Source organism: Triturus cristatus, chromosome 8 (genome assembly GCF_964204655.1).
Source record: "Triturus cristatus chromosome 8, aTriCri1.1, whole genome shotgun sequence".
Lineage (NCBI taxonomy): Eukaryota > Metazoa > Chordata > Amphibia > Caudata > Salamandridae > Triturus > Triturus cristatus.
In genome coordinates, this window is record NC_140591.1 from 251,875,969 (window position 1) to 251,902,727 (window position 26,759).

Consider the following 26,759-nt stretch of genomic DNA (forward strand, 5'->3'; position numbering starts at 1 on the left):
AAGGAGTTTAAAAAGCGATCCAAAAGAACAAGTAGTTTTGGCTGTTTCCTGATTTTTATACTGGGCATTGTACACAAGGGTTAAGGATTTATGCCTTAAGGCTACTAACAATGAATACATTTAGGTGGATAATCATATATTGTAAAACTGATTGGCTTCCAGTATGTTTTATTAGAAGTTATATATTTAAATATTTTAGGTCATTAAGCAATTCTATTTAATATGATTATGTTTGTATTTTATGTATGAATTGCTTTTAGTTATCCCCATCTGCTAAAAGGACTGTACAGTATAGTTGCGTGATGCTATTTGAGACAAGACTTGATTTACTGTGACTAACTCCAGATATCTAAATTTAATTTGAATATGTAATATACCAAAGATTTTTATCTGATGACTATATTTATTGTTTTACTGTGTTTTATGAATTATTATAAAACATTTATGGCTTTATAGCCGACATTAAGTTATTACTACTACTACTACACTTTTCATATATTTTGTTTAAACACATTCCGTTTTCCAATATGGAAGCCATGTTGTATTTAAAGAAAATGAATGCTTTATTTAAAAGCAATCACAGACCTGGTGACCTGCTGACCTCAGCAGGCCATCATCCCTGGGATGCCTGCGATTCCTAATGGATCACCATTTGAGACTTACTTCATTAATATTCATGATGTAGGTCGAACTGTGATCCACTGAGAATCAGTAATTTGCAAACCGACCTATTCTTAAATAGGTCGCTTCGCAAAATACCACACTGTTCGCAAAATTACTGGTCACAAATTGCGGACAGTATTTTCGGACCAGTTGTATAAATATCTGGCCCCTAAATACTGAATCGTTTTGCACATTTTCTGGAAACATATTTAATGCTGTGTGCAGCCAATCGTATACTGTGTAATACATTTACATTTTCAAACTGTGACAGCCCATCTAATATTGTGTGCAATACATTACCTAAACTCATGACTTACATATTTGCCGTGCTTTCTGTCACAGGTTGGGACCTCATTGCACTAAATATTCACGTCACTGTTCCCCAGTGCACTAACCAAGATTCAGATCACTGATCCTCCAGTTACATACACAGACGTCTGAAGTGATCTAATTAACAAATTGAGCATTCCAAAAAGAACAAAGCATTTCACATAGATCAGTTTAACTTACATTTATTTTGCATTTACAGTATCTGTATTATATTTTATAAGCAGTTACATGTACATCAAAGGTCAACAAAATAGCTGTAGAAATGTTTGTTCATTTTTGCTATGCTTCTGACCCTGCCCCCACACTCACTGATCGCACTGTCATTATACTCAGGATCATGTATAGCCAGCACTTCAACCGCTGGCTATACCAACTAAGAAATGAACCATCCAAAACACTGGACATAGTAGTTTGCTACCTAACCCTAATGATAAAAGCGAAAAAACAAATTACTACCATCAAGGAACAAAGGCACTCCAAAGTCCAAGCAGCATTTAAACGCATGGAGGACTACCAAGAACTAAAAAGTGCAAGTGAATAAAGTGCAAAATAGATACATGCTCCTCCAATTCCCTTACTTTCCCACGTCTAACTCCACATCCAACTGCTCTGCCATCCCCCAAAAAAAGAAAGTGACCCACTTACGTCAGAAATTGAGAACGTTAAGAGTAACAAATGACCACCATGGTGTCCAAAGAAATGCCCAAGGATGTGGCAATTAATCATTGTGTGTACCAGTAACAAAATGGCCATATGGATGCCACTGAGGATTAAGATTACTAACTTTCCAATAAAAATCTTGGATGAACATCATACACCCAACCCACTCTGACTTCAGGTACCTACAAGCACACCTTTTTGTCTCTGCCACAAGCTAAATTCAAGCTAAATTCCTGCTCCACTTTGATTACTTCCCTTTTTAACAGGTTTCCTAAATGGCCCAACGTATTTTACACCTGTAAAATTTTATTTTCATTTTTTTACACAAAGGTCATTTGAAGATAGGGGCAAAACTAGAGCTGAACTTCGGGAGGTCATATATGTATAGGCTATATATGTTATAATCCAGATCGGACTATGGCGGAGGTTCAAGGGGTGAGACCAGGAGGCCAGGGAGAGCTTCATGATGTATCTAGACCCGCTACAGCAGCTCCGAAAGTTCCTAAAACAGGATTACTGTCAAATTCCTTCAACCTGACGCAGGGAGGCATTCCCCATCTCCAACCAAGCCACAGCGTACCCCACAGTCCGATGATGACACAAGGAGGCCTAGTCCCCATGATGTTTGAGACCTCAATACATTTCAGTCAAGGTCAATGACGAGGCCTGAGGGGGGAAGAGGAGTGTGTACTTGGGGCGGTCCTGGAAGTGGATTAGAGTGGACCATTTGTGGACAGAGAGGTTAACAGACATCCTGTGTCTTTCCTAATAGACACAGGAGCTACTCGTTCAATGTTTAGAACAGTTGAGGTCCCTAACCTACCCCTTTCTGGACAAGAAGTCCAAGTTGTAGGCATTACAAAAAAATAGTGTACCAATCAAATCACTGCCTCAGTAAATGTAAAAATAGGAGGAATCAGAGTAGCATCAGTTTGTGATTTGTGACTCCAGCCCCATAAACATGCTAGGACGAGATCTTCTCTGTAAACTCAACTGTGTCATATATGAGGTCGAAATTGAAACGCAGGCAGTCAACGCTGAGTTTAAGTTGCAGTTCCCAGAACCTGTTGTCAGGTTATATCCAGTCATTACCAAGAAGGACTTGCCAGTGCATCTGAGAGAGGCAGTTACGGAAGCAGTCTGGGTCTTTACGGGTAGAGAGATTGAATTGATTAAAGTTGCCAAGCCCCTTAAGATCACCCTCTGACCTAATGCTGTTTTCCCACAGACTCACTCTTAGAAAAGTACCCCAGAGGCTATTGCAGGGATCACCCCCACCTTTGAGAGCATGTTAGAAGAAGGCATTTTGACAGAAGCTATCCGAAGTCCATGTAACTCTCCAATCATGGCCTCACAAAAAGCAAACAGAAAGTGGAGGACTGAACAAGACCTCCGAAATATTAATCAAGTTGTCGTTCCATGCTATCCTGTGCTACCGATTCCTGCGGTGATCCTGTCCCAAATTCCCCCAGAGGCTGAGCAGTTTATGGTCATTGACCTTTGCCAAGCTTTCTTCTCGGTACCATTACACAAAGAAAGCCAGTTTCTTTTCATGTTCCAGTTCCATGAGAAGACCCTTGTGTGGTGTCACGTCCCATAAGGGTATACTGAAAGTCTGTCCTACTTCAATCAGATACTCAAAAGGAATCTAGAGACTCTGCAGTTTAGATTTATGCCTCCCATACATTGACGGCAAGTCACAAAGAGGAAGAAGCGGAGCCAACATCCACTAATTACTCAAGTCACCCCAGGTTTGAGATGTCTGAGGCTTCGGAAGAAGAGGAAGACCAGGCTGAGGGTCCACAGTCACCATCTGATGAGCATCACTTGGAGAAATAGGGTGATGAGAGTATTGTTGTCCCAGCGACTACTGTTGGCCAACTGGATTAAGAATGTACATCCACTGGGACAGTGGAAATTTGTGGAAGCCTGAAAATAATTTGCCTCAGAAAACTTCACAAGAAACAGAGGTGGGGTTATGGCAAGGAAACGTCACCTCGGAGTGCAAGTCCACCTCATCAGAGCCAGAGATCTCAAGCACCTCCAAGGGTCAAGGTCCAGCTGAAGATGGCTGGCCAAAAGCTACAGCCACCAGAAAGATACTTTTGACACTTAAGAAGAGACCAGAGATGATTAGGGAAGACAGTGTGTTAGACAGACAAGAACAGGTTGACAAGATTGACATTGTGAATGAAAGGCAGGACCCGATCTGTACCAAGTGACCCAAATGAGAGAGGAAGATCAATCAGAGGTATTCAGGTCCAGACTGGACATACCTTGCCACAATCAAGTTTGACCTCGACGATTGCTTGACTTACATTGAAGAGTCTCCCTGAGATGAAAAAACTTCCTGACGGGAGCCCATTCACGCTGACTATTGACAACTGTCGGAAGGACGGGTAGAGAGTTAGGGTAACATTTAGAGGACAATAGCTCCTTTAGGCCTCCAGTTGATGCAGAAAAACCTTCAAAATTAACCAAAATGAGAGAGTATTTATAGATGAATTAAATGAGAGGATAAGGATAGATGAAGAAAGAAGAGAAGGAAAGACCAGTGCTGAACATATCACTGAGAAAGGTGAAGAGACACTAAGGGAGCTGATAGACACTAAGGGCTCAGATAGCAAGTCTGTCTAAAGGCCGCTGGCCGAATATATTTATGTGGCCTGGAAATTAGCAAAGGGCACTACCCAAAGCGGATAAGCTTGATTAATTAAGTCCTATAAAGCACGCGCATCAAGGAGGAACAAAGAGGATCAAGAATAAACCTTGCCAGGAAGGGCCTTCTCCTGGAAATATTATGTATAGTGTTTTAATAGATATGGTTCGGTGGTATGGAACTGTTATACAACTATTCTCAAAAGGTATTGAGTTTTTAAGACTGGATATATGGTGCATATTGGGCTGATTCAGAAAAGTTTGCTATAGGCCTACTAGCATTCTAGTGAAGCCATTTGTTTTCATTCATTTTATTCAGATGTGATGAATTGATGATCAGACTACTGCATCCTTTCCCTCAGCACTTCATCAGAAATTCAGGACAGTTTATTCATGTTCTGGATATGATTGTACCATGTTTACAAGCAATTTTGCAGCTAACAATTTTTATAGTTGGTTATGCTGAAGATGTGCCTTGGCATATCGTATAGTGAAGCCCTAATGCATTAATTTTGCTGATCCTGCGTTTACTAATTTTGTGGATTTCAAACGCCATTTTAGAAGTATGTTAGCATTTTTACTAAGCTTTCCATTATTAGGTATTTTAATTTATTGTGATGAATGACTGATCAAAGCACCACTGGATTGAAGGACTTGCCACTTTAGTAATCAGGTTGTAGAGCGAAACTCCAATGTTCTTAACTTTATGGATTCTAAGTGTATCAATTTCATAGATTTTTTACTGTCTTTTTATATTGTATGGCTTATATTTATGAGCTGAAACAATAAACTTTACTCACGAATAGCAATATGCATACCACTAAAGGAACCACCCCCTAGAATAAATATTGAGGTCACCAAGAAGGAATCCTTATGCATCATACAGTAGCCAGAGGGAAACAAAACTGTTGAGAAACTAGGATGGCGTGAATGCAAACATAACTATTTGGTTAACATGAAAGCCATCTCAAATTTGGATGCAAGTATAAAAGGGATCTATTATGTTTGATAAGTTAGCCTATTTCCAGCTACCACATAACTGGACAGGTAGTTATTATGCAGCATTAGTTTTCCCCAGTATTTATAATACAAATGAGTTAGACTTTCTGCCTGAACAATATAAAATGAGGGGTAAACGTAGCTTTAAACAGATCCTTAGTGATATCTTTGGAGAACTCATACCATCTATAGGAGTGGCATTAAATGATGTGAAGGTTAGAAAATGATCCACTTTAGTTTACCCGCTTGCCACTAACACCTAGGTGCTTTAACTATAATAAATAAAGAGATGCTGGTAATGAGAGCTATGATTATGTAAAATCACCTTACGTTGGATTTACTCCTCGCAATGGAGGGCGGAGTTTGCAAAGTCATTCACGCTCTGGAAAACTGTGCCTATGTGCCATGCCTAGATAATCTGCTTGACAGCTATTTTGCTAACATCATGAATATAACACATGAACTAATTGAACTGAAAGAGTTAGGTGCCTGGGAAGGAATAGGATCTATATTCGGATTTATTGGAATGGGATTTGCTAAGATGGGTGAATGGCTTGGTAGTGGAGGTGGGAACATTCTAAAATAGCCTCTCACCCCTCTTTCGCTTATATTGCTTGGCATTGCATGTGTGCTTGTTCCCTTGAAGTTTTGCTAGGGAATTTCATTGTGAAGTGGTATGGATTGTGGGTATAAGAAGCTGTCTGCCACGAGAGGAAGAAAAAGAAAGAGGCTTGATGTAAAGGTTGAAGAAATGCAGAGTGAACTTTACATCACCTTGAAGGACCTGGGTGAATCCAATAAGAAGACCCAGAAATTAATGAATGATGTTCTAAAATAAAGAATTGAATTGATGATATAAAAGTAATTGGGGGGTAGTAAGAGCGGTTAGGCTTACGTTAACCTAGGTTGTGTTTACAATTGTCTTCCATCTTGCGCCAACTTCACAAACTATCACGAGTTAACTATTGTTCTTCTCATTCTAAATAAAGAATTGCAAGGCGATGTTAATAAACTGAGATATGTTCCTAGCAACCTTTTCTCCCTCTGTACCTGACCAAACACATTTGACCTGTCCCATGCTATTGCTATACCACATAGCAATTGAATTGCTTGAATGAACTGTGAGAACGTCTGCAGATCCAATGTAGTACTGCCATGGTAGAAACTTCAAATATATTTTGTAGTAAATTGTTTATTCTTGCTTGTTCGCTATTGGTGCATATCCTGTAAATCATTTACTTATGTAGAATGTGTGCAAGGTCAGACTGGCTGTACAGGGCATCGGGCGTTATCCCGAGAGACTAAAAGGGTGGGGGGCTGTTCTGCTTGGGTTTTCGGATCAGATAGAACCCGCTCATCAGAGCCTCTCTAACCCAGCCAGAACGTTACCCTCTCCCTAGGGCCTATTCACAACAAGTAACCACCGATAAATACATATATACCACCTAAGGACAGGGAATTCCTACTATATACACATATATATATATATATATACATACATATATATATATATATATATATACACATACACACATGTATCTAGACCTCTTATAATACAAGTGGCGGCCTCGCGATCCCAGACGGACCCAGGACTTCCTACCCAGACGGCAGCCTTAGCCTCGCGGTCCCAGACGGACCCAGGACTTCCTACCCAGACGGCAGCCTTAGCCTCGCGGTCCCAGACGGACCCAGGACTTCCTACCCAGACGGCAGCCTTAGCCTCGCGGTCCCAGACGGACCCAGGACTTCCTACCCAGACGGCAGCCTTAGCCTCGCGGTCCCAGACGGACCCAGGACTTCCTACCCAGACGGCAGCCTCAGCCTCGCGGTCCCAGACGGACCCAGGACTTCCTACCCAGACGGCAGCCTCAGCCTCGCGGTCCCAGACGGACCCAGGACTTCCTACCCAGACGGCAGCCTTAGCCTCGCGGTCCCAGAAGGACCCAGGACTTCCTACCCAGACGGCAGCCTCAGCCTCGCGGTCCCAGACGGACCCAGGACTTCCTACCCAGACGGCAGCCTCAGCCTCGCGGTCCCAGACGGACCCAGGACTTCCTACCCAGACGGCAGCCTCAACAAGTTCATCCTATGATTACCATAACATACAACAGGGGAATCAGTTTTACTATTTATCAGATCACACAAGAACTGCCAGTTTGAGCACAACCTGTTCTCTGGTTCGAGAGGCTCCTCTCTCCCTTGTTCAGTTACCACCTACCTGATCAGGGTTAACATCTGTTCATGTCAAGTCACAGCTGACAAGAAGAATAGGCTACCCTCTTATACAAGAACACGCAGCACATGTTGATTCACTACAAACTGGATACTTTATTATTTATTATATACGCAATCACATAACATTACTGTGTAACACATAACCTGCAGAGAAAAGTGAAAGATTAGGTTGTACACTCTAATAAGAAAGGGGTCGACATCACCTTAGTCGTGTGTAGCCTGCACTCAATGGTCATCTAGGTTCCCCTCTCGTCTGTGTCTCGGCTCGCCTGGAGGTCACACCTCCGTAGTCTCCCTTCTCCGAGTCACTGGGACCTCTTCCTCATCGGCTACTCTCTCCTCTCTGGCAATTCTGCTAGAAGAGTATCTGTCTCTCGGTTTTTCTCCGCCTTCAAGTTTGTCATCTGTCTTCCCTGGAATAAGTAGTAGCTTTACTGCTAACGGCTAGATGCCGCCTACGGACAGAAGTAAGTGTGCGTCGTAACTGCCTCAGACTTTCACTAATATAGAGGTGCATTTCCTCATGGAAAATTCCGGCCCGTAACCTGCCGCCCACCAAATTCTTGTACCTCCCCGTACCAAGGACACTTTCCCAGCCGGCCGGCCTGATGTAGTGTCTTCGGCATGAAGAAAAATACAATCCTTCGATAAGGGCCGGTCTGAACCGGTTCTCTCCAAGCGAATAACACCTCATAACTAAAACATCCCCTTTAACCTAGAAGCATCTCCAGCTGCCGGAGCAGAACGAAAGATGGAGTCTCTCCCGTTTGAGGCCTACCAGGCCTGAATTCAGCACGGCTCCATGAAATACCCTCACTACAGGGCAGGTTATCCCTAATACTAACGAATCTATCCCCTAGGATATGTGTGCAAGCCCTAATCTATGGGGAAGAACACAGGATCATGTCGAAGTGCCTATTAAATAGACTTCATTCACTACTCTAACCCTTAGGCTTGAATGGTAATAGACTGAAGTCACCCTAATCACCCATCAACACAATAGGGCCGGGAAAATCGAGCAGTACATTTCACCCTTGACTTCAGTCTATTATACATTCATTAAACAGAACTAACATCTGTGGAAGAATAATATGAAACAAAGCTAACTGATCTATGTCTAGTACCAAATGTGCAAAATTGAAGTAGTGAAGGAATACACTGAATAAAGCAACAGATAGAAATCAAAACAGCGATGGTCATCAGAATACCTCCTAATATTTGACGTAACAGATACAAATCAGGTAACCAATTAAAGAGCCAGTCAAACCAGCCCTGGTCAATGTGTTTTCTAACTTCCTCCGTCAAGTCATGTAGCCTGTCAATGTGAGCGCGAATGGATTGTGTATGATCAGACAAGTTAAAACAACAAAGACCCTCGAAATCAGAACAATCGTGCCCATGTTTAAGCAAAAGATAATCAATGGCCGATCGATTTTGCAAGATGGCTCTCCGTTCACCCTGGGCGTCTAACAGCATGTCAGACAGGACTGTAGAAGTATGATTAATGGATTTTACCATCCAGCAGGCCATTTTCTCAATAGATTTAGCATTATAAACCGCCAAAGCAGGAACACCAATAATTGAAATAGCCAGGCTAAGGTATTCAGACTTGGAATATAAATGCAAAGATGAGTCACAATCCTCCTGTAACATCACTGTATCTCAAATCACACGAGAATTGGCATTCGGATGTGACGAGAACATCAGTAAACTGAGTCTCGTAATGGCACAAGGGCCACCAGAAATATTTGCGGGGACATATGGCCAGGAAGTATTACCACATGAGAAAAGCCATCCGGCAGGTAGTAACATTGTGCGATAATGACTAGGGGTAACTACCAAACTCTTGCAAGTCATATTGTTGTGGACCGAAGCACATGTTTTCGGTGTCCTTTGAAAGCACAAAGTTCGCTCATGAAGGGTGAAGGAAGTAGCACCTTTCAATTTTAGACGCAGACATTCAGAAATTACACCAGGATTACACGTAAGGAAAAAACACATATCTCCTTGTGTGATATTATAGGTAACTATTTGGGACTGGACGGGGGGTATCTGGTCTGGTAGTTCAGTACATAAGGGGCAATACGCATGGGTGGCAAAATCGCCCAGAAGAACATTGGGGCGAGCCTTTGAAATGTTAAAAATATTAGTCAAAGTTTCCAGCGAAGCAGGGACAGCAACCAGACAGGTCGCTAAGATGTCCTGTACAGATCTCATCGGCGTCAAACAAAAGTGAGGAGCATCGGTCACCCTTTTCGCCAGTAAGGTCCAAAAGTTCGATGACGAATCCCACGCAGCGAGGGAACGCGACACTCGGGTGCGTAGCTCATCCCGGGTCGACGGGATTCCTCCTCTCTCGTCGAACCAACCCGAAAATAGTCCGACGACGACACATCCTGCAGCAACAGTCCAAAGAATGATCTGAAAGAGAATCAAATACAGGCATTAATCATTCTCGTAAGTAACATTTGTCAGCCGGGACCGCTTCCCAGCTATCTTTCCCTGGTCTCATAACTAAAATGGTGTTGTCATGACCGGTGGCGATGACCTCTGCTTGTTCAGGGGGATTCTTAGGCGACTGCACCCAAACCCTGGCCCCAGGGTTATCTGTGGAGCCAAAACCTTTCTGGCCTCGTACAGTTAGCAAAGTTGGGGCAGTGCCTTTTACCATCCCACCACTGAAGACAGGCATTATGAGTAATTGAGCCACTCGGTCAGTTCGATGGATCAGCAAGTCAGCCTCACTGCTACTCAGCAGGAGCACCTTAATCTCTCCCTGATAGTCACTGTCAATGACCCCTCCAAGTACCTGAATGCCTTTTACAGCCAGCCCCGATCTAGGGGCGATTAATCCAAAATTCCCGGGTGGTATATGAACACCAACACCGGTCGCAATGATGACCCGATCTTTACCTTTAATAACGGTGTCATCCATGGCATGCAAGTCTAAACCTGCCGACCCTGGGGTCGCTCTAAATGGAGCCAAAGCTCCGGGAGTAATTTCCCAGTACATCACAGTCTCTCTGATTTCATTTGGCTGAGCATTAACATTCGGAGGGAACAAACGCATAAGTGGAGATTCAGCATTTAGAAAAGGACGATTATTCAAAATTAATAACGCTTGGGGCAAAAAGTCTCGCCAATTCTTATATTTGTCATCTGTCAATTTACGCAGCTGCTCCTTCAGTAGACCATTCAATCTCTCCACAAGACCCGAGGCCTGCGGATAGTATGGGATATGAAATACCCAGTCAATATTGTTTTCCACACAGAATTCCTGTACCAATCTTCCACGAAAATGGGATGCATTATCAGATTGAATTTGGAATGGCACACCATAATACATCATAATCAATTCCAATGTTTTAATGGTATTCAATTGGGTAGCTTGCTTACAGGGAAGGGCTACCAACAGGCCACTGTATGTATCGACAATAGTGCAAACATAATGACAATTCCTACTCATGGGAAGTGGACCGATGTAATCAATCTGCCAAATTTGAGCGGGCAGTTTCCCGCGATGTAAATGACCTTTAACAATTTGGGGCACTTTGCGCTGTCTGATATGCTGACAAATGGGACAATGTAAAATAACATTTTTGATTAAATCTAGGGGAATTTAAATTCCTCGATCAGCAGCCCACCTGCTAGTGGCTTTCCCTCCAAAATGTCCTGCCTTCTGGTGGGCCCATTTCGCCAATCCCGCAATATCAGAATCTTGCCTGTCCACCACTGCCTCAGCAATTTTAGATTTCTCATCTGCAATGTTATGAAAAAATTTGTCAAGAGAATCTATCGGGGTGTGAGCATCCACATGGAAGATTGTAACAGTACTCTGTGGGAGCATCTCCCAAATCTCCTGCCATAATTCTTTTCCCCACAATTCTTTGGAATGCAGTTTCCAATTATGGAAATGCCAAGTCGGTAACCAAACCGCCAGTCCATTGGCAGTAGACCAAGAATCAGTGAAAATATGACATGTACCAGGTAACTCTTGTTTCAGAACTTGATAAACAGCATAAAGTTCGGCAAATTGACTGCTCTTACCTTCACCAGTTGTGCTCAGCAGTTTTTGTGTGATCGGATTATAGGACACCGCTTTCCAGTGCCGTTTCGTCCCTATGAACCTTGCTGAACCATCCGTAAACCAGACATGGTTTCTGTCCTCTGCGGACAAATCATCAAAAGGTCTACCCCACTTGACAGGGGACTCCTGTACTAAGGGTACGGAACATTCACTCTCAGTCTCAGTCGATGGCGCTCGCGCCACCTGCTCATGTAAGGATGCAACTCCTTTTTGTCCCACACGTGCCCTGTCTTGTATATACCATTTCCATTTAATCACACTCGCCTCTTGAGCATGTCCAATTCGGTGAGTTTTCGGCGAACTCATAACCCACTGCATGATAGGAATTTCAGGTCGTAAAACTATATCATGTCCCAAAGTCAGTTGCTCGGTATCCACCAGAGCCCAGTAGCATGCAAGTAACTGTTTCTCAAAAGGTGTATAACGCTCACCAGCATCAGGTAACTTTTTGGTCCAGAAACCCAACGGCACTCTACTCCTGCCTTGCTTCTGCCACAAACTCCAATTCGCATAAAGGCCCTGTACAGACACATTCAAATCCACCTCACCATCACGTACGGGCCATAAATCCAAAGCATGCTGAATTGCCTCTTTTGCTAGGTTGAACGCATCTTGCTGTGGTTTATCCCATTCAAATGCATTCTTTTTACGAGTGACACGGTACAAGGGGGCCAATATTTGACTCAAATGAGGAATATGCTGACGCCAAAAACCAAACAAACCAATGAAGCTTTGGGCTTCTTTCCTATTCCTCGGAACTGCAAAATCAAGGATTTTCTGTTTAACCTGAGGGATCACTTCACGGTGCCCTTCATGCCAATTAATACCCAAAAATTTTACAGCCTGGGACGGGCCTTGTAATTTATCCGGATTGATTTCCCAACCTTTCTCACGCAGGCACTCAATGACTCTGTTCAATTGGGTCTGAACTTCCTCTTGTGTTTCGCCTTGGATCAAAACATCATCAATATAGTGACACATCTGAATTTGTGGATGAACCGGTACCTCAGCCAAATGCTCTGCCACCAGCCGGTGACATATCGTAGGACTATGCACATAGCCCTGAGGAAGACTTCTAAACGTCATCTGACGCCCATTCCATGTAAAACTGAACTGTTCCTGACACTCAGGGGCAATCGGAATTGAAAAGAAAGCATTAGCAATATCAATGGACGCATACCATGTACCTGGATGTTTTTGGATTCTTTCAATTAGAGTAATGACATCCGGTACTGCAACGGTCAACGAGGGTGTGTGTTTGTTCAATTCTCGATAATCAACAGTCATACGCCAAGAATTATCACTCTTACGTACAGGCCAAACAGGATTATTCCAAGCAGAAGTAACTGGGGTTATAACACCTGCATCCACCAACTCCTGAATAGTGGTACTAATCTCCTCATGACCACCTGGAATACGATACTGCTTCCGACAAACCACTTTTGTCGCCTGAGGAACTTTTATGGGGGGCATTCTTAAACGACCAACCCGTATAGGCCTGGACGATATATAATGCGTAGTTCCAAATTGGTAACATCCATCATCTAAATGCAAAGTCATTCCTTTCAAAATATCAATTCCAATTATGAATTCTAAGAGTGGTACCACTAGTACAGAGTATTCTTTTCTAGGGATTCTACCTATTCTCATTTCAAGTAAAGTTTGAACGGCAGGAGTTTCCTTTCCACCCAATCCGGTAATTGTAAAAGGCTGACCTGTAAACTTCTTTGATTTTCCATGAATAAGAGTGGCCTCCGCTCCTGTATCTATCAATGCTCGGGCCCTTTGGATATTACGATGTCTCCAATAAATATCAATATCTACATAGGGTCTATTATCTCTGTGAGCCCATCTGTGTACAGGAGCTTGACCTATTTCCTAGTCATGCTTACTGCATTCTGTGTACCAGGATAAATCAGGATAAAGACTCTCACGTTTCTTAGGTATCGGTGCCTCCTGTTCATATCCATTCCCAGTACGAAATGGATTTGTGTCTTCTGCATTGCACTGCTGGTTTCGATCGGCCAAACTATGGCGATCCTCTCTCCTCCTCAACTCAGGGGATTGATCCCTATCATCTCTACGTCTGCTGTAAACATAATCATGTCTCCCCCTTTCTCTTTCCTCCTCTCCCTCTCTGTCTCTCTCACGACGGGGGAACATATCACGTACATAACGTCGATCATCACGACGAACAGAGCGCCCACGGCGGTCGTCATCACCGCTACCGTCAGAACTACCACGATCACACTCAGTCGTCCGAACACGCCGGGCACCCTCCTTCCCATCCAAGCCACGTTTGCGAAACAACTCCCACAAACGAGCAGTAGTCTCACCGTCAATGTCCTCCCTCCGCACACCATCGGCCAGAAGACCAGAAAAGATATCACGTCTAGTAAGTTTATTGTCACCAGGAGTACGAGTGTCAGACCGGGACTGACGTTCAGGCTTAAACCAGTCACCCAACTCACCGAGTTGGCGTACCGATTCCAGTACCGTAGATAACACGTTACCAGTCTGATTAATCAATAAAGTCATCATGACCTGCTTATAGGCAACAGGGGAAGAACGAATGATGCGATTCCGCACAGAAGATGTCAAGAAACCATCAAGCAACCTGTCGGCAGTATTTAGAAAAATTGCCGTTTTCATCACCTCCTCTTTGAGACGTTGTGCAGCGTCGCGCAAAGTATACCACGGTTTGTCATTCACAGGCCAGTCAGACTCAGTAGGATACTTTTGATTACAACCCTCAGTCGCCAATTGAAGTAAAGAAATTTGACCACCACCATTATAGTTACGAAAATGATCCTGTACAGTAGAATCCGAACTCAAGGAACAAAACTTCAAACAATCGCCATTATCTAACATAATGCCCGCAGCGCCCAGTTCATAAAGGCGCACCATCCATGTGAGCAAGGTCTCACCAGCTCGCTGCCGAAATCGCTGCAAAATATCACTAATCTCTTGTTGAGTAAAGTCCTCTAAAGAGTCTAAAGAAACACCCTGCGGAGCAGCGGGAGACTGCTGCAACTTCCGCCGAAAAACTGGATGCGCCGAGACCGCGGGATGAGCATCACAAGGAGCTCGACCAGTACACGTAGAGGAACAATCAGTGGAAGAAGCATCGACCCCGCTCGAAGGACGAGCGCAATCACGGGGTGCACCATCAGAGGCGCAAGAAGCAGATTTACAAGCAGGGCCAGAGCGAGAGGACTCGCGCTTGGCAGACTCCTCACCCGAAGAGGGAGAATCACTCGAGTTCCAGATATTACCATCCCATTCATCAGGATTCCAATCCAGTCCGGCTTTCGCCACGACCAGACGCACCTTTCGCGTCGAAACCCGACCACGCCGATTCTTGTATTTATAACGAGCAATTCGCACAGCCGCTCTCTCGGCAATAGTTTGGTACGTCTCAAGTTTGTCAGCAAGCAACTTATTTTGACACCGTAACAAAGTATGAGCATTCTGAATCTCAACAAAGTTCACTTCCAAATCCTTATGCAAGTTCTGCAACTTCAACAACCGCTCATGGAGAAGCCTGTACGCAGACAGAACAATCCAACCTCTGCGCCCTAAAATGGGAAGCTCATCACCCTTAGATACCGGTGCCTTCTGTAAGCAAGTAATCACATTAGCCGGCTCCGCCAGCTCCAAAAAAGAATTCCAATTCTCACTCAAACCAGTAGAATCAGCCCACTCCCGGGCTAAGGCTTCATAAGGCGTTGAATCCCAGCCGGGAATATCAACGGGCAACTTAAAAGTAGATTTAGATTTTCTAGAAAACATCGTGAAAAAGAAAGAAGAAAAGAAAGAAGAAGCAAAACTATACACACAATTATAACACAAATAATATACAAACAAAACCACGGACACGCCGAAAGCAAACACGAGACAATACGACGCACACAGGTTTCGAAAACGGTTCGTGACGCCAAATGTTCTGCTTGGGTTTTCGGATCAGATAGAACCCGCTCATCAGAGCCTCTCTAACCCAGCCAGAACGTTACCCTCTCCCTAGGGCCTATTCACAACAAGTAACCACCGATAAATACATATATACCACCTAAGGACAGGGAATTCCTACTATATACACATATATATATATATATATACATACATATATATATATATATATATACACATACACACATGTATCTAGACCTCTTATAATACAAGTGGCGGCCTCGCGATCCCAGACGGACCCAGGACTTCCTACCCAGACGGCAGCCTTAGCCTCGCGGTCCCAGACGGACCCAGGACTTCCTACCCAGACGGCAGCCTTAGCCTCGCGGTCCCAGACGGACCCAGGACTTCCTACCCAGACGGCAGCCTTAGCCTCGCAGTCCCAGACGGACCCAGGACTTCCTACCCAGACGGCAGCCTTAGCCTCGCGGCCCCAGACGGACCCAGGACTTCCTACCCAGACGGCAGCCTCAGCCTCGCGGTCCCAGACAGACCCAGGACTTCCTACCCAGACGGCAGCCTCAGCCTCGCGGTCCCAGACGGACCCAGGACTTCCTACCCAGACGGCAGCCTTAGCCTCGCGGTCCCAGACGGACCCAGGACTTCCTACCCAGACGGCAGCCTCAGCCTCGCGGTCCCAGACGGACCCAGGACTTCCTACCCAGACGGCAGCCTCAGCCTCGCGGTCCCAGACGGACCCAGGACTTCCTACCCAGACGGCAGCCTCAACAAGTTCATCCTATGATTACCATAACATACAACAGGGGAATCAGTTTTACTATTTATCAGATCACACAAGAACTGCCAGTTTGAGCACAACCTGTTCTCTGGTTCGAGAGGCTCCTCTCTCCCTTGTTCAGTTACCACCTACCTGATCAGGGTTAACATCTGTTCATGTCAAGTCACAGCTGACAAGAAGAATAGGCTACCCTCTTATACAAGAACACGCAGCACATGTTGATTCACTACAAACTGGATACTTTATTATTTATTATATACGCAATCACATAACATTACTGTGTAACACATAACCTGCAGAGAAAAGTGAAAGATTAGGTTGTACACTCTAATAAGAAAGTGGTCGACATCACCTTAGTCGTGTGTAGCCTGCACTCAATGGTCATCTAGGTTCCCCTCTCGTCTGTGTCTCGGCTCGCCTGGAGGTCACACCTCCGTAGTCTCCCTTCTCCGAGTCACTGGGACCTCTTCCTCATCGGCTACTCTCTCCTCTCTGGCAATTCTGCTAGAAGAGTATCTGTCTCTCGGTTTTTCTCCGCCTTCAAGTTTGTCATCTGTCTTCCCTGGAATAAGTAGTAGCTTTACTGCTAACGGCTAGGTGCCGCCTACGGACAGGAGTAAGTGTGCGTCGTAACTGCCTCAGACTTTCACTAATATAGAGGTGCATTTCCTCATGGAAAATTCCGGCCCGTAACCTGCCGCCCACCAAATTCTTGTACCTCCCCGTACCAAGGACACTTTCCCAGCCGGCCGGCCTGATGTAGTGTCTTCGGCATGAAGAAAAATACAATCCTTCGATAGGGGCCGGTCTGAACCGGTTCTCTCCAAGCGAATAACACCTCATAACTAAAACATCCCCTTTAACCTAGAAGCATCTCCAGCTGCCGGAGCAGAAAGAAAGATGGAGTCTCTCCCGTTTGAGGCCTACCAGGCCTGAATTCAGCACGGCTCCATGAAATACCCTCACTACAGGGCAGGTTATCCCTAATACTAACAAATCTATCCCCTAGGATATGTGTGCAAGCCCTAATCTATGGGGAAGAACACAGGATCATGTCGAAGTGCCTATTAAATAGACTTCATTCACTACTCTAACCCTTAGGCTTGAATGGTAATAGACTGAAGTCACCCTAATCACCCATCAACACAATAGGGCCGGGAAAATCGAGCAGTACAGGGGCCTGATTTGTTAGGGGGGGTGGTTTTGCAGAAGTGCTGCAATGTCGGCCCACAGTAACAAAATCAGCAGGCCAGCAAAATCCACACAACACTCACTTTAGGTTCCAGCCTCCCTGTGTTTTGAAATATGGTATCGTTTTAAAAGCAGCGGCTGCAGAGTTATTGGTATACGGAGCACTTTCAGTGATACTAAAAGTATCAAGAATCTTTGGTGATTAATCTTCCTGCTGGAGTGAGCTAGAGTTTTGTCTAGTGGCAGTTTTCACTCATCTAATATAGCGCAGAAGGGTTAATATGCCTGCAGCAAAACAATTGTACCACGCAGATCACATAAGTGTATTTTATGTGCGTAGCTCTTTGGGTTACTGCTTGTGTCACAAAGATCCTTTTGCTACTGTGGTATTCATAAGTTACAGTCGTAATCTAGTACAGTGAGCTATGAACTGCCATCACAGAGCTGCACGCAAACTGCATGGTACAGGTTAGAAAGTTATGTTTTTCCAGTCTTTCATTATCCCAATGTTGCCAAAATTGGGCTTGTTTGGGTTGAAATAAATTCTTATTAGTAAATGTAATCCTAAATTAACCACTGTGTTATGTTTTGAATCCTGAGTTTATGCGTCACCAGCCTAAGCACTCCTAAAAAACGCCTACCAGAATGAGTGACATGGGCATCCTACGCCTTTTAGTCCATTTTGTCTTATGTAACATTTTCTATACACTGATTTATTTACACACATATGATTCATTGGCTCTGTATGTGTGTGTGATGTAAATTGCTCCGACACCCAACACTGTTATGAGAGGCGCTATAAAACAAATTAAATACATGTGAGAGAGGATCTGTGGAGAGATGAGGGGTATTGTTGGAGGGTAAAAGTGAGGGAATCATTAAAGAGCCCCAACAAAGATTGCGCCTCCTGGTGCACAGTGAGGACATCATTTACTGTGCTTTACAAACGAATAGAATTGAATATATACTGAAACATGCATTGTAGAATGTACCATTCTTGCCATTTCCCCAAAATTTTCTTGGGGAACAACCCCCACCCCTCCAACCGTTCTTATAGTATTCAGTCTCTCTTGCTGCGCTCGCTATGAACAGGGGCTGGTCTCACAAAATTTGCCTGGGCTGCTTTGAGTTCCCAGTCGGGCCCTGAAAGTATGATTGCCTTTGTCTAAAGTCCTATAAAATGACATGCAGATTTCTATGTAGAGAGACTTAAGAAGGCAAATCTATGCTGTATTTTACTTAGATCTTTACTGAATTTTTTGTACTTCAGTTTGTATGCTATACTATGCTGCTATTTGTACCTATGGAATGCATTATGTAATTTGCCTATCAATTCTTTATAAAAAGCCTTGAAACTACAACCCTTGTTCGTCGTTCTTACAGGAATGAGTATCACCAGCTACTGAACTTAATCTTTACAGTAATCGATGGCTCTAGTCGTGGAGCACCAAAGTTGTATCAGGACTACACCACTCTCAGTCCTAGTTGTTGGCGTGCTCCATAAGGTGAACTTTAGGATAGCTTTGAGCACCGACAGCAGCACAACATGCATAGACCTGAGAAATTTGGCAGGGCTGTGGGACAGCCCTCATACCTCCCAACTTGAAGTACAATCTCACCTCTTAATGGACTTCGGCAGATCGAAGCCTCGGAAAAAGAGCTGGAACACCACTATTTACAGTGGTTTTCTGCTCATTTTCCATCCAACAGTGTGATATCGGCTCCTCACCAGGACACCGTGTGATGGGAGCCGAAATTGTGTGTCATACGGTGGCACCGTGTGAGTTGGCAAACCAGCCCTGGCAATTACAGCAGACCTGCCCCTTGGGGTGGAGGATTCTAGGGGGTGCTTGTGGGAAACACTGCTGTGCTTTTGTTACAGGGGGCTGGTATTGAAGCACTACTGCAAAACCGGCCCCCAGTATCAAAAACAGCTTCCACCCTTCTGGCACACCGGGAAAACACCCGGTGCCTGCTACAACCAGTCTGGCCCTGGTTGGCAGATAGTGTATTATATTGTATTATAATTGCATTTATATAGCGCTTACTACTGCACAAAGCACTTTTTCAGCGAGTAGCATGCTACTCCGGAACCCATGAAGGATTAGTGGTGAATCAGTATAGTGAAATATGAAAGAAAATATGAGCCCTGCCAAGTTTCCCAGGTCCATGCGTGGTGCGCTTCTCCAGTCTAGCTCATCACGCATGGATCTGAGAAACTTGGCAGCTATGCTGGATCTATTGGGAATGACTTTCCTAATCCTGTTAATTTTTGCAATAATAGTTTCCGAACTTTTTTTAATAAATAAAAAACAAACATACCAAATCAGATACTATTCAGGTGTCTTTGGCCGTAAGGAAAAGGGGGTCTCCTGTTATGTGAAAAAATGAAAAGGCAGACAGCCAAAGAAGAAACAAACTTTCTCACGAGGTTGTCCATTATCTAAAAGAAATGTAAATGTTAGCAATTGGTTAACCAGTAAATCTAAAGGCAGAGGGCGCCACGAAGCTCTGCTCAATGCAACAACAACAAAAAACCTAGGAAAGCCGACATTACTTTTGAGGGCCACAGCGCTCTAATTCGTGACTGATTTCATTACCGTGAGGCTGCCAATTTAGACTTCGCTCTGTACATCGACCAAGAAAAGGGACTAAAACCCGTGTCAACCGTACACAACATTTTTTATTGAGTTGTCAAAGAACCTTGTAAAATCGTCATATTTTCCCACACCTAATATGGCCGCTCTTCATTGCAATTGAATTTGGTGTGTGTGTGGTGGCAGCTCTAGTAGCAGTGACGCGTTTCCATGACAGCGGCTGAGCACCTAGTTCGCGTCTGGCCTACAGTGTGATCGGTTCCTGTGGCCCGTGCCCGTGTGCTACTGCTGATGCTGGAGCAGAAAAGATGCCGGGCAGCATGGAAGACCCCAGAAAGCGCTTCATTCTTAGCACCGCTCGTAACTACTTCGGTCTCTCGGGAAGCGAGGAGGAGGCTGTGGAGGCGCTAGCCACACGCGTGGAGATGGACCGCTTTCTGGACGATGGCAACGAAATCCTGCTGAGTGTACAGCGACGGCCCAGGGGTGAGCTGAGCCTCGACAACAAGGTACGGAGTAAATTTAATTAATCTTGCATCGGTCGGGTGCAGACTAGCTAATCCACTGTACATCCTGTACCCAAAGTATCTACCCTAACTGCTCTGTAACGTATCGGACCTCCCCAATCACAAAATTTCCTCCCCCAGCACTGCAATGGAGCAGCACTAGGGTGAGGGAGCCGAGTTAAGCAGCCTGGCCAACGAGTTGCAGGAGTACCTGTTGGTCTCTTTCTTTTTATGCATAGATGAACGTAGTCCTACGGCAGATAAGCCTATGGTGTATTACGCCTGCGAGCTGCTGGACTGTCGCATCCTTCTGCTGTCAAGATTGACTCCAAATGATCGTACGCGCGCCTTCAGTATAGTAATGCCCAGAATAGTTTTTATTTTTTTTGCATAGTCTGACGCATTTGTAAAGTAAATACATAAGGTGATGCACATTTACCTGTTTGTGCATTTCGAAGTACTTCGCAATGAAACGGATTACAGCCATTGGCATGGTTCTGAAACTGTCAAATCTGTAGTGATGGGGCGGGTGTTATGCCTTAAAAATGTTGACCTGCCGTGAACTTCCACTAGAGCCCATTGTACTAGAGTTACTGTATGAATATTTTGAAAGGGTTGTATTGGAAATTGAAATTTTCCAATAAAAATTGAGAGTCAGGCTCAGACCTTGCCAACGAGCATTACTTGATAGGTATGTTTTAAGTAGATGAAACTAAGTGATGGCAGTACCGGCCTCTGGTCCAATTGCACCTATGGAAAAACAAAATCTTTGTCCAAATGCTGCCCCTCCTAAATTCAGCCTCATCAAATCACCTTTTTTAGGACTTGTTTACAGTGGGCTTTGAGTCAGCCCAGTCCTTATTATTGGTTGACTTCCTTGTCAGTCTTTTCTGTTTACTTCTTTTTCAATGTTTTCCTTCCTTTTCTTATGTTTTCCCTTCCCTAGCGCATACCTTCTTTACCATTTGACTGGATGATTTGTATCCTTCACTGCTTACATTCAGAACTACTTTTTCTTGTTGCATGCATGCCTTTTCTAGATTCTCCCCTCATTCTCTGTCGCCCTACTCTCTCCATGTGTCCACTTAGCTCCTCCTTTCGTCCGTCATTTCTTCTGCCCAATGCTTTCTACTGCTTGTGGGCTTTAATTTGCTTGCACCTCCAACCGCTTCTATGTTGCTCACCTACCACGCCCAGGTTTTTTTTTCATTTTATTTTTCAGTGGGCCTTGCAGCTGCAGTTTACCAGGCCACTGCCTTCTCGATAGTGCCTTTTTGCAGACTTTGTATTTTTTTACTTTACTGATCCAAGATGAGTGACCACCATTTGAAACAATGAATTAAAAGTTAAAAACAAGCATTGGCAAAGTCAATAGGTGTGTGTCGGCCGCTAATCTTATGGCAATTCCTGCTTTGTTTCGGCATGTATTTTGTTAAACTTTATTGTTCAAGAAATCTAAAAAAAAAGTGGCCAAGGTAAAATTATTTTTCTGTCTCAAAAAAGCGGACAATACCATAGAACTGCCTGACACCAATAGAACTACTTTGTGGGTGAATGTGCTCCTTGTGAAAGGGAAGCATCACATAACGTCATAGTGAAGTCCGCCAATTGATGAATTTGGCTGATGTATAAGTAAAAACGTAAATGACGCAATCATATATTAATGGATAGAGTCTGTCTGAAAACCCCTATAAGTAAGTATGTTATACACATATTTATGGTACAATCATGAGGTCTCGGAAAACAATAAACTTTAAAAATCTGTTTGTCTGGCATTGGTTACCAGCCTCCTGCCTTTGAGAAAGAAGGCAAGAAAGAATGAGGGCGAGAAAGAAATCAAGAAGGAAGGGAAAGAAGAAAGGGAGAGAGGGGAGAAGGGAAGGAAAGAAAAAGAAAGAAAGAAGAAAAAGTATGAAGGCAAAAGAGAAAGAAGTTAAGAAGGAAAGGAAGTTAAGAAGGGAAAAAAGAAAGAAGAGAGTAAACAAAATAAGGCACGAAAGATAGACAGCAAAAGAGAAAGAAGGCAAGATGGAAAGAAAGTAAGAATGAAAGAGAGAGAAAGAAGAAAAGAAAGAACAAGAATGAAAGAAGGGAAAAAAGCCGGAAAGAGGAAAAAAGAAAGAAAGGAAGCAAAAGAGAAAGAAGACAAGAAAGAAAGATAGAAAGAAAGCAAGAGAGGCAAAAATAAAGAAAGAGAAAGAAGTAAGAAAGAAAGACAGGGTTGGCAAGATGATAGAGCACAATGATTAGCTTATATTCAGAGTACACGTGAGCTGATGCAAAATAACTCTAGTCAAATAAACAGGACCACTCCTAAAGGAATGTACAACAGCATTAGCAGGAGATGGGATCTGATAATGCTAGCATGTGCCATATGTTCACATGAAAAGTTTCTTTCTATCACATTAGGCTCTAAACACAAAGACAAAACTAAAGTAATTCTAAAGTAAAAGCAAAAACACTGACACTGAAGGAAACTACCTTATGTGCAGATGTGCTCCTTGTGAAAGAGCAAAATGTGGTTATTCAAAGGGACTTTATTCAGTAGCTTAAGTAGGCTGACCCCAATGTTGTATGTTGTAGTGGGCAGAAGCAAAATGTGAAGGGTATATGTTAGATCTGGGGATCTCTAGTTGGCAGGGTAGGTACCACTGTCCAAGTAGGGACCCTTGCTTCTAGTCAGGGAAAGGGGGATACACTGTTAAGATAACCCCTGCTCACCCTCTAGGTAGCTTGACCTGAGCAGTCTAGGCTATCAAAGGCAATGTGTAAAGTATTTGTACCAACACTCACAGTAACACAGTGAAAACACCACAAATTTACTCCGCACCAGTTTTAGAAAAATAAGGTATCTTTACTAAAAACTTCACAAGACCAAATACTACAGAAAAACCAACATACAATTAAAAAGGTTACTTTAAAGATAGTTCAAGAGTTTGCAGAAAGTACTCCAGGATGTAAAAGTCAGTGTCCTGCGCAATGCGACTCTCAATGCACAAAATGCGACACTCTTGTGCCCAACAGTACCTGTAGTTGCGATAAGGTTCCCAAAAGCTATAACAAGGAAGATGGCAAAGGCGATGCGATACTCCTGAGATCTTGGGGAGGCTTTGCAGCAGCCCTGCTTCTCGCAGCAGAGGTGGATGCGCCGGCTCCGATTTGTAGGGGGAGGATGCGATGACTTTGGCTTTCGTTGCGTAGGTTTCTTAGGGGAAAGCTTCACGCACAGGTACGATGCGACGATCTTCGATGCGGCGCAATGCGCGGCGCAGCGCTGACTTTTGGCGCCGCAACCCTCGATGAGTCACGGGACGGGACTCTGCGTCGACACACGCAGCGACTGGATACTTTCACGCACCGGCAGTGGTGCGGCCCGCAAACTGGTTCTGCGACGACCCTCGCAGCGTCAGGAATCTTCACGCACCGGGACGATGCTCGACGCACTCGGCGATGCGAGGACTCCGGGTGCTGCGATGACGCTGCGATGAAATTCCCCTCGCACTCTCGTTCTTGCGACTCGCAATTGGATGATGCGTTGGGTACCAGTTACTCTTTTTCACGCTTCTGCTTCCCAGCTCCCAAACACAGCAAAATGACCTCCTGAGGCCCCAAGACTGGGCAAGCACTCCAAGGCAGGTCAGAACTCCCTCAGCAGAGTTCCAGGGGAGCTGGTGGTGAAGTCCTTTTGTTCCTGGGACTTCTTAACAGGGAGCCAGCTCTTCTCAGGCCCTTGGAGATCAGAATCAAAAGAAGGGGACACAGCAAAGTCCTTCCCCTCTCCTTGGCAGCAAAGCAAAACAGCAAGCAGGCAGTCTTCTCCTCTTCAGTTCTTTTCAGCTTTCTCCTTGGCAGAGGTACCTTCTTAGTTCCAAAGTGATCTAAAGTTTTAGGTGTCTAGGGTCCTCTTCTTATACCCCTTCAAGTCTTTGTCTCTCTTTGTTTCAGTGGGGGGATTCCCCTGCTCAAACCGGTTCCTGGGTGTGCTCTGCCCTGGAGCACCTGGTTCCTTTCAGAGTGAGGGGCAGGGTCGTTAGACGCACAGCAGGAGGTGGAGCCTTCTTTGTGCTAGCAGAGGCAGAGTCCTCAGCCTGGCCAGCAGGGGGTGGAGCCAGCATTGTGCTGGCAGAGGCAGCCCTACTCAAACCCAGGGGCTACTCCTCCCACCCATCTAAAGCAGATCTCCCTATTCACCCTGCTGCTGACTCATCCAGACTCCTGGAGCCACCCAGTCCATCACATGACACCAGTCAGCCAATCTGCACACAGGCACACAGGAAGGTTAAACAGGAGAATAGCTACTTTCTAAAAAGTGCTATTCTCACACAGTGAATTTAAAAACCATCTTGCTAAAAAGATGTATAATTAAATTCTGAACACAAAGATACCAAACTTGGATTTTCCATCTTGCCTTTAGGGGAAGATAGGCATGTAAACAGCCTCCCCCATTCTGTCCTATGGGCAAGATAGCCTCTCAGCAGTGAAAAACGAAAATGGCTGTAATTCACTACCAGGGCATGTTACACACCTCAGTACATGCCCTACCTTTCAGATACACTGCACCCAGCCCAGGGGGGTACCTAGGGCCACCATAGGGATGCCTGACATGTACAGAAAGGGAAGGATAAGGCCTGGTCAGTGGTTGCACTGGCCAGGTCGACATGGCAGTCCTGGACTGCACATAGGCACTGCAAGCAGGCCTAAGACATCATTTTAGGGCTACTCCTGTGGGTGGCACAATCAGTGCTGCAGCCCACTAGTAGCATTTGAATCACCAGCCCTGGCACACTCAGTGCACTTTACTAGGGGCTAACAGGTGAAACAAATATACCAATCATGGATAACCAATCAATATAACAATTTATACAGAGAGCATATGCACTTTAGCACTGATCAGCAGTGGTAAAGGGCCCAGAGTCCTATTGCCAACAACCACAGGTCAGAAAAAATAAAGGAGGAAGAAGCAAAAAGTTTGGGGATAACCCTGCAAAAAGGGCCGTCTCCAACAGTATAACAACAGATGAATGGATGAAGAGAGGTGGCTGAAAGGCCCGGTACGCAAGTATATTACACTTATAATTTTAGTAAAATCAAACGGTCTTGGCTAACGGCAGACCTAGAAAATTGCCACTCATGACAGATTAATGTGGATGGGTAGTGATGCATGCATGCGTATACGTCATCACACTGGGGCCTGCCACAGAAATGGCCTCCACATTGTAATGACGCACAAACGTGCAGGCATAGTGACTACTGTACACATACCCCTCATCATGCTGGGGTTGGCCATTTTCATTTTATTTTTGCCGATGCTGTTCAGCATTGGTAATAAGCATTGGCAAAGCCAGGTCGGCTAATTCCTTTCACAGGCAAGACCTAATGGCTTTACCAATGCTTGTTTTGTTTGGTAAATACCACTTTATGCCATCCAAAGGTAACCAAAGATTTAGCCAAGGTTGTTATGTGCTACACATAACACTCCCAAAGTATTCCTTTGCCCATGTGTTTTTTAGGTCTCGCCTGAGCCAGCGCATGCGCTGCTCTGCAAGACATTTAGTAGGTGGGATTTCAAAGTGCTGCCACAGGCTTTTGGTGGCCTAAAGCTTGCGTGCACGTGAGCGTGCACGCGCGCAGCCGCCATCTGCCTTTCCTCCGTTGATCGCTTCTCCCCCTCCCCCACCACAGATCCCTTAACTTGCTCTGCTTGATCGCGATCACTTTCACTTTCGCGGGCCGCGCGGCCGTGTCACTTTCGCAGGCCACGCTGCCAATGCTTGTTATCATAGACAACAGCGTGCAGTTCGTGAATGCACATGTGCGGCTGGGTCTTCACTTCCAGTGCAGCAGCAGGGCGGTCCTTTTCTGGCGCAAGGTAAGGAATGCTTTCTTTCCGGGCATGGTTTTTTGGCAGGTCATGTCTTTCTAGCCAATCACAGAGCTTACTGGGCAGTGCAGCCCCGCGAGACCCGCCTGGGGCTGCCAGGTGATTCGCTGGGGTTGGAGTGTAGGCGTGTCGCTGCCGCCCCAGCTGATCAGGGCCTCCTAGGCTGTAGTCTTCACTCACAATACCGGCACTGCTCCCACGTGTGCTCCGCTGGAGACAAGCGCCGTCACCCGGCTTCCTCTCA

The 26,759-nt window shown here is 44.8% G+C and overlaps 1 protein-coding gene across 1 annotated transcript in view; it reads left to right on the forward strand.

The window, feature by feature from the left end:
- Positions 1-20,340: 20,340 nt before the first annotated feature.
- DYNC2H1 (dynein cytoplasmic 2 heavy chain 1) overlaps positions 20,341-26,759 on the forward strand; it is a 1,714,832-nt gene continuing 1,708,413 nt past the window's right edge. Inside the window, exon 1 of the mRNA XM_085621461.1 lies at positions 20,341-20,637. Within this exon, the coding sequence (XP_085477587.1) occupies positions 20,437-20,637 (201 nt within the window). The 5' untranslated portion in view covers positions 20,341-20,436. The remainder of the gene's footprint in view (positions 20,638-26,759) is intronic.